The sequence below is a fragment of the Accipiter gentilis genome, chromosome 30, assembly GCF_929443795.1.
Source record: "Accipiter gentilis chromosome 30, bAccGen1.1, whole genome shotgun sequence".
Classification (NCBI taxonomy): Eukaryota; Metazoa; Chordata; class Aves; order Accipitriformes; family Accipitridae; genus Astur; species Astur gentilis.
This window is the reverse complement of record NC_064909.1, coordinates 9,451,329-9,460,734: the sequence shown is the minus strand read 5'-3', so window position 1 is coordinate 9,460,734 and position 9,406 is coordinate 9,451,329. Positions and strand designations below refer to the sequence as shown.

Genomic DNA, 9,406 nt, shown 5'->3' with positions numbered 1-9,406 from the left:
GCGCAGCCCCAGCTCTCGCGAGAGCTCCCTGGCACCGCCACCCGGCAGTTGTAACGGCCGTAACCTGGCAGTCGCTGTTTACGGCGGCGTAGCCAATGGGAAGGCGACGCACGTGGGCGGCGCTGGGATGCCAGGCCAATGGGAGGGAGGGGCGGCGCGTTTAAACAGCGCGGGTGCCGAGGCCGGTCCCCCGCGAGTTTGTGGCGGTTGCGTCGCCATGCCCGGCCGCCCTGACGACTACGAGGTGCTGCTCACCATCGGCGCCGGGTCCTACGGCAAGTGCCGCAAGGTGCGCCGCAAGGCCGACGGCAAGGTGAGGCGGCGGCGGCGGCGGTGGGGGCTGGGGCATCGGCATCGTAGCGTGCCGGTGCTGTCCGTTTCAGCTGGGTGCTGGCGGGTCTCCGAGATAAGCGAGCGGCTTTGAAAGCCCCTCTTCCCCGCTCCCGCAGAGGTCTGGCTCGTGTATAAAAGCCTCACTCCCTAAGGTGCTTTTTCCCTCCCTAGATCTTGGTGTGGAAGGAGCTTGACTATGGCTCAATGACAGAGGCAGAGAAACAAATGCTTGTTTCGGAAGTGAATTTGCTTCGCGAGCTGAGACATCCGAATATCGTCCGGTATTACGATCGGATCATCGACAGAAGCAGCACCACCCTGTACATCGTGATGGAGTACTGTGATGGTGGTGACCTGGCTAGCTTAATTGCAAGGTGCACAAAAGAAAGGCACGTGGAATCTGTTTGTGGCAGTGCTGGAGTATCCAGCATTAAGTATCTTGGGAAATCAAAAGAAAAGTGAAATGTATCTCCTTTTCATAACTTTAATCCTTTGGACCGAACAACTCTTCTGAAATGTGAAAGGTTTTGTACAAATTTACAACACCAATGGGAATTGTGCCAATGAACGCACCAACTGATTGGATGTTTATGTTGAAATAGTAAAAAACCTGAGCTCTATTACAAGGCAGAAGCTGTTGAAGGGTTTCTGGATGCCATGCTATACATGGGGTTGAAAACATAAACTAGCAAGTCATAGTTCTTGCATATCGGTAGCTTGATCTGTGAGGTACTTCTGGTTTGCCCGTCAGTAAAACCACTTGCACCCTATTTTTTGTTAGAAGGCCAAAATACATGAAAGGGAAAAGTGATTCTGAACATGATGTTAAAAGCTACTTTATGTGCCTGTATATAAGGCGTGTGGAGACACCAAGTTGATGAGACTTTACCTTGGTCTAATCTTAGACTTAGCAGCCTATTTAAGTATAATACCTGTTTTCACATTCTTGGGTTAAACAAGTACGTGACACCACATGTGTCACTTTGTAAGAATAGTCTAAAATGGTACTGCAGTTGTCCCCAAACATCAGTGTTTTCATTTAAGGAAGGCTATATTAAAAATCAGTCCTGTCTTGGCTCTGTTGTTGTTGTATGTTGCTCATTATGAACAGCTGACAATATACTGTTATAAGTGATGAGAGGGACAGATCTCATCACAAAAGCATCAAATTGATATTTGTGTTGTAAGTAATGGAAATGCTACATATTTGTTAGACTCTTTGTAGGAGGAAGGAAATATTACAGGGATGCTGCAACAAAAGTCTAGATGTCTTCCAACATATTTGGAGTGATTTTTTTTAAATTTCCATTTTTAAAATAGCATATGTAGGTGCCTGTTGCTGTTAGTTTTCTATGAGGGTGCTGGGGTTGATTCAGTGATGTTTTATAATAGCATTTAAAAAGTTACAGAACTAGGACTGGCAGCAGCTACTTAAACTGATGTATGCTCAGAGAATATCTTTTTTAAACAATGTGTTCATCTTTCAGGCATTACTTGGAAGAAAGCTTTGTTCTCCGAGTGTTGACTCAATTGACATTGGCCTTGAAGGAATGTCACAGACGGAGTGATGGTGGAGTCACTGTGCATCGTGACCTAAAACCGGCAAATGTCTTTCTAGATGGCAAGCAGAATGTGAAACTTGGAGACTTTGGACTGGCTAGAATATTGCACCATGACACCAGCTTTGCCAAAACTTTTGTTGGAACTCCATATTATATGTCTCCAGTAAGACCTCCCTTCTGTGCCTTATCTTCCGTTTTGTCCCTCCAAGATCTGTTTTCTTCAGTGTTGGTCTCAGAGTCCATGAACGTTTGGGAGGTTTTAATGAAGAGTTCCTAGTCTTAAATGCAGGTGACTCTTTTCATGGAGTCTATATGTTCTGGAGACCAAGGTTATTTTGCAGTTATTTTTATCTTTCTTCCCCACTCCGTCACTGCCTTCTAATTAAAGTTGCTCTTCACTCTGTAAGTTTTGATGTATTCTTGCAATATTAGAGATATGTTGGAGTATATAGTTCCTGAAAAGGAACAGGGAAGCTAGAGCACTTTTATGTTTCATAGTGTTAAGGTCAAGAGCTTATTAAATTACCTCTTGATGGTAGGATTTTAATTTGTAGTGGAAATGAGCAAGAATGAGTTATTTCCCTGATATGGTGCATTTTGTGAGGGAAAGATGAATGTTGACTGAAATATGGTGTTGTATCAGCTGAAGATTGGTGCAACACTTCAGTCTTCTACAGCGTAGTACTGCCGTAACTTGTTAAAATCCTGCTAGTAAGAGTAGCTGTGGAGATTAAGTAAGTTAGAATCTTAAAACTAACTCCAGTAAGTAATGGTTTAATTTAGGTTTGAACAGTAGCTGATTATCCTGCAATAGTAGAACAATGTCTTGGTTAATAAACCTACGATTGTTCTCTTTCTTTAGGAACAAATGAACCACATGTCATACAATGAAAAATCTGACATCTGGTCCCTAGGATGTCTCCTGTATGAATTATGTGCTCTCTCGTAAGTATAGTAGTGTGGTAGTTAATGTGGAAACTTAGCTGTTAATGCGTGTATCATTAAATTTTGTATAGATGAAAGCTTAAAGGTTTCAGAGATGAGTCCTAGATTTTTATTTCTGTATTGGTCTTGACATCAAAACAAACTTTTTATTGTGGCTTTTTTTAGTCTGATACATTTTTATGGAGAATAAGTCCTGTAAAACTAGTGAAAGAATACAAGAAAAATGTTCTTCTTCAGGCCTCCATTTAGAGCTTACAACCAAAAGGAGTTGGCAGAAAAGATAAGGGAAGGGAAGTTCAGACGAATACCATATCGTTACTCAGAGCAGTTGAATGAACTTCTCAAAGAGATGCTGAATGTAAAGGTAAGAGTCAATTACTATTTTTTCCACCTATAATTTGAACTAGTACTGAAATACTAGTTTTTCTTCTCAATTAAGAAACATACTGATCTGAAATTGTGGTTGCTATCACCTTGTCATCACTGTCAATATCACTTGTAGGAGAAGGAGGAAGGAATTGTGCTTTGAGTCCATTAAACAAAGGCAGCAGATGAAGTGTTATGCTAGGTTCACAGGATGCAAAAAGACTGTCTCAGTATTGGCTTATAGAGAATTTCATAACAGCATGTTTAACAAGGCCTTATAACTTCAGGGCTAAAATGGTTCCAATGTGTTTGGAAGTTGGAAGGGGTTGTTTTGTCTCCATTTCGGGTTTCGATTCATATGGCTAATGTATAGCTCGCCCCCCACGGCTGGCATGGGGATGTTGAGAAGAATACTGCATGAGACAACAAAGCTGTAACAAGAACCCAAGTCTCCAACAGGTATGGATCCTTCAAGAATCAACTGACAGGCAGAGATGTGGAGTGTTAGCTCCAGAACCTATAGACAGTTGCCTCTGTAGGCTCACCACCCCATTCTGGCTCTAAAAGGAGCAGGTGCCTGGGCTGGGAGAGCCACTTTGAGCTTCTGGAGCTGAAGGCTGGTAACAGCCTTCTCCCTCAACTTTTGTCATCTGGCTGTGCTACCCCTTCCTAATTCCATTTTTCTCCAACTTCTCCTTCACTGTATAGCACCTCAGCTGGTTTCTACCTGCAGTGGGTCTTGCTTGGAAATCCCTGGCCTTAACGTTTCTTGGTTACGGATGGAACCTGTTGGTAATGTCTTTCCTTTAGGATTATTGCCGACCTTCTGTTGAAGATATTCTGCAGCACCCCTTGATAGCAGATTTGGTGACAGAAGAACAAAGACAAAATTCTGATAAAAGAGGCCGGAGATCATGGGAGCCAGAAAGGCTGCAGCATTCAGATGCTGCAGTGAATGAGCTGAAACGGAAGGAACAACAATTACAGGAGCGAGAACAAGCCATTAAAGACAGAGAGCAACGATTGGAGCGTATGATATTCCACTTTGGGAAGGGGGTGGCAATGGGATTCTGATTCAAAAGAATAAGTGCAGAGGAAGGAAAGGTAGACAGTTTTCAAAACTCTCATTTTAATGCACAAGGATATTGTACTCCTGCATTCACTACTAAAATTCTGTCTAAAGACTGAAACAAGAATGCTTGGGCTTTTACTCATAGATAGTAGTTCTTGTTTTAAGTTACTTAAGATATAGTTGACAGTTTGGATATAGAAGTCTGGTTTGGGAAGATTATTAAACATGAGTGGCAATCAGGAAAGTATGCAGAAAAATGGAGTATGAATATAGTTCTGCACTGTGCAGTGTAGGTTGCTTTTCACCTACTCTGTGTAAGTGAATATTGGCTCTACTAACGTATAACCTAAGGTGAGCCTGATGTTGGAGCAAAATATACTTGAGTAAACTGTCAACAGCTTTTATAAAAGCTGTACCCTACAGGTAGCTTACCTGTGAAACTATAGACGGCTGGTCTTCAGGTGTTGGGATTTCCTGCCCATATAAAATATGTCTTTGTATATGCAGTAGTCTCTGTAATACAGATTTTAACCATATATATTGTTTTCTGAGCCTGAATAACAGCTGCTGCTGCCGTAAACAGGGTGTTTAGTCATAGCTGAATTACAGTATCTGGTATCTAAATATTTAGAACTGGTGTCATGTGTGCCATGAGTTCATGTGCAGAATAGAAAGCTGCTATAGCTTCACTGTTGCAGCTATAGCAGTGTTTGGGGCGGGGGGAGCGTGCCTGGCATTTCAGAGTACTTGTCCAGTGCTTTGTCGGTGCATTGACAAAGGTATATCTACACAGCAGTTATTCTTGTTTAGAGCCATAGAAGCAGAAATGGTGCATCTGACAGTTTATTACTGCTGTCTTTTTCTGCAAGAAAATCCATCATGCACAATCACTCTAACTTTAACATTTACATTTTAACACTGCATACTACCATATTTCTACTTCCAGAGAGAGAACGGGAACTCTGTGTTCGAGAGAGACTGGCAGAGGACAAACTTGCTAGGTATCTTACTAACCGATAATTGCCTATATTAGAAACTCTACAATCTTACAACAAAAAGCTTAAACTTCTCTTTTCAAAACAGAGCTGAAAACCTGATGAGGAACTACAATCTCTACAAACAGCAGAGGACATTAGCTTGTGCAGATGGTCCAGGTATGGAAATATGCAAGAAGCCACTTGCACCGATAAACGTAGGCTGGTGTGACCAGAAGAATGCCCCTCATGCTCAGCGTGCTGTACCTAGTCCCATTGTAGCCATACAAACCCCAATTATCTCTGCATGGTTGGGAAGAGACTCTTGATTTTCTACTTTGCAAAAAGACTTAATGAATGATGCTCAACCATGAGTATGAGTTACCACTGTCAGCACTGTGGTCTTACGCTGTTTTGAAAATTAGGTTCTTATGGTAAGCTAATGGAAGTGCTGACTTGTAACCCAAATGTTTCTGAGCTGCACTTATTTTACTTATGAATGTCTTTTTATAGACCTTTGTTTTAGTTAATTTTAATAAAATTGCACATGTCTAATCACTTCAGCTTTAGTTCAACTTCCAAAAACTTCAAGGTGGGAAATAATATTTGTTGCAAGTGACCCAGCTGTGATTGGTGCATTGTGTAAGTTCTGAAGAATACAAACTGCTATTATCATACTCCAGTTTAACTCACTAGAAAAAAACCCAAAACAAAAACCAAAACAGTTTTGAAAATGTGCTATAATGCTTCCTGACTAGCTGTAGTCCAATCTGTTTTACAGTGTTTATTACCCGACAAGTATTTGACACTCACTTTGGCCTCAGTTGTTCTGTCCTTACTATCATTGTTTGTTCATTGCACCCACCTTTTAATAGTAAAAATGATTGAAGTATCGAAATGCATTTTGAAATAGTGGTAGAATAGTTAAGTGGCTGGGTCCTAAGTAGTACTCTAGAACAAAGAAATGTGAACACTCTTTGACATGCAGCAACAGTCTCTTCATTTAGTTTTGGTCAGATAAAACAGGATAAGCATGTCACTGCCTCTCATACAAATAAAACTGAAGTTGCATTTTTTCAAGAAGTGCCTATCACAGCAGGAAAGAACACAAGTAAAATGCCACCAGAAGTTAGTGGTACTTGATCCATTTCTAACATTCCTGTCAATTTTGAGAATTCCACCTGTTTCTCAATATATTGTCTGACTTTATATTCTTTAATGTATCAAAATTAAGAATAAACTTGCCTTGGGCTTTCTGATGTTGCCTCTACCACTGGATGACTGAAGGTCAATGAGCTTCAGCATTTGCATCTGTTCTCTTCTGCATCTCCTACCCCTTTATGTGATACTTTGACCTTAACAGGGGTATTAGTTTTTGAAGATGGGCAAAACCACTTCAAGTAGTTAAAACCTCAAGACAGACAATGCAGAAAAGTGAATATGGTTATTACAAGACTGACTAAATCTTGCAATGTCTGTAGATCACTTGATTAAACATTTGTCACAATGTTTGCTACACTTCCAATTCATTCCATGGTACTCTTGTAATAGTGTTTCTCAAATTCTCCCTGTTCTGATAGGAATGGACTAAGTGTTTCTCCAATATGTTACCAAGACCACTTGCTTCTGTTATCTTTAGTTTCTCAAATATTACTGTATTTTTCACAACTGGGTTGCATCTTGCACATCTCTTGGATCCCTAATTCCTCCTCAAAGTCAGTTTTGTGGTTCACTTCATATTGAAATGGAATACCAAAAATCCTGGGTTCTAAGACAGCATTGCTAGACACTACCCTATTTTTGCAGGGATGTTCTGATTCTTAGGGAAGGATTTAATGTTAAAACAGATATAGCTTACTGACATGAAACAACAAAATGCTGAAACATTCACTAGCCTCTTCAATTTGGTACTGCTCACTCTTTTGTGCTTATTCCACTCTTGCTCTAGCCTAATTAATTGAAAATTAAGGCTTCAGCAGTGTTAAGATTAGGATAGTTAGACCTTTGATTAAAAAAAGAATAATTAAAAATCACACCTTAAGTTGAGCCTTGTGAAATTGCCTCTTATGATAGGCAACTCAGCTGTTTTAATAGCTTTTGATGGTAGTTTTTGTACCCTGAGTCATTAAAACCAAAACAAACTAACTGCCTTTTGATTGTGGCAGTTCTATACAGCTAAAACACAGCTATACTATGAAAATTCCTGTTCTGGAGGCTGAAGCGAAAGTAACTTGTTAATTTTTAATGCACCTAAACTCATTAATCATGAAATCAGAGCCTAGTTTGTACCCCATTGACTTAATACAAGGTTAGAGTTGGAACAATGTGGGTAATGTAGAAAGACCTCTGGACAGGTTGGGTCTGCCCCCTGCCATGAAGGAAAGGCAAGGTTTTTCAGTAGCTGAGACCCTAATTCTCCATTTCCTTTTGGAACTGGATTATGTTACTGTTTAATTTCTGTGCTTCAGAAGAAAGGCCATGTCTTTTCTCCTTATGTAAACTAATATTTCCTTAGGTGTTGGGAGGTGCACCGTAGAAACTACACTGGCATATATCCTTTTACCACAATCATTTAAAAGCCTTGTTTTCAATTTTTCCTCAAAAAAAATGGAAAAGAATTGTTGCTATGAACTAAAGTGCATTTAATTAGATTGCTTAAAGCTGTAGGGTAGATAGCAAAATGGTTAATAGCTTTAAAAGACATAAGCTAAACAATGAATGCTGAAAGATGCACTAATTCACTACTTATTTTTTGGTTTCTTAAGATAATGCACTCCTGCTCCCCTTTTCTGCAAACAAAAAGAAAGTACACTTTGATGGAAGTGAAGAGAATGCTGTGCCTCCTGTTAATTTGGAAAACTATCCCCTTTCTAAAGGGAAATGCTCTGATCTCAAGAAACGTCTATATGCTGCAAATCTACGGGCTCAAGCACTGTCTGAACTGGAAAAAAACTATCAACTAAAGAGCAGACAAATCTTGGGCATGCGCTGAAACTGTAACATGGATGTTAAAAATGATTAAATGTTTAGGAAGATATTTGTGCCTCCCTCTTAAGCTGGAACCTACTGAAAATTTATTTTAACTGTTGTTAGACAAACTCTTAGTCTATGATAGGTAGTTAATGATAAAGGCATAAGAGATTACATTACAAAAACAGGTAGTTTTGATACCAAATCAAACAAACTGAACAAACTGTATTATTAAAAAAAAAATATTTTCGTCCTCCTGTTTACCATACATTATTCTTTTGCAAATATAAAGAATGAATATTGTAAACCAGATTTTCCTAAATCTGCTGTGAAAAGCTTTTCAGATGAAATATGTACAGAGATTCATAATCTGTAGGTTAAAATGATGCTGTATGCAATGTACAGTACTTGGTAAAATAAGTATTGATATTTTGTATATGTGGAAAAACTGGCTTTTTTGTCTGCACTTGTAAATATTTTTTAACTATCAAAAGAGCAAAAAGAGATTTTATGTTATCTCTTCCTACTAACTAGGTGACCTATTAAAGCAGACATTTAGTGTAATGTCTTTGGCTAATGAGTGGGATGGGTCAGCTCAGCATAATTGATGAGTTTATACTCCTTTCTGCCTGGGCAGCTGAATGGCTTCTCCATCAGCTCCTGAAAGGCCTGCTTCAGGGCATAGCATTTGAAACGATACCTTCTTTGGTTTGTCTTGAAACTGTGTTATAACCTGATCTCCTGAGACTGCTGTCTTGGAAGGGACACACCATCCAGAGTATTAGCACCTGTGTTTTGGGGAGGGGCAATTGTACTTTGAATAGCAAATCCTAATTTTTTTGAGGCTTATGAAGTGTTTCCATCTTTCCCTTCACGATTCTCTGCTGGAGTGGGAGTTGCTTGCTTAAGGTGGTGTAAGTTTCATGAACTCACTCAGACTCACGAATTAAAAAAAAAGTCTGGCATATATTTTACATAAAAAATTTTCATCTCTTGGTTGAAATGCCATAAAACATACATTCTTAGAAAGCAGCTAATTTTCAAAACATTTGTTTCCGTATTGGGCTATGAATGTTATCTAAGGAGGTATTCTAGGTGGTTTTTACTTGAAAAAAGAGACTCTTACTTGAAACATCAATTTAATTTGGCATATTTGCTGATAGACATGTACTTGTGTTACCAAA

The 9,406-nt window shown here is 39.5% G+C and overlaps 1 protein-coding gene across 1 annotated transcript; it reads left to right on the top strand.

Moving 5' to 3' along the window:
- Positions 1-36: 36 nt before the first annotated feature.
- Positions 37-9,160, top strand: NEK2 (NIMA related kinase 2). Its single transcript, XM_049833492.1, has 9 exons — positions 37-313; positions 505-722; positions 1,821-2,058; positions 2,758-2,840; positions 3,078-3,204; positions 4,017-4,236; positions 5,225-5,279; positions 5,362-5,432; positions 8,018-9,160. The coding sequence occupies exons 1-9, from the start codon at positions 128-130 to the stop codon at positions 8,242-8,244; spliced, it is 1,425 nt and encodes a 474-aa protein (XP_049689449.1). The 5' UTR covers positions 37-127; the 3' UTR covers positions 8,245-9,160.
- The last annotated feature ends 246 nt before the right edge of the window (positions 9,161-9,406 follow it).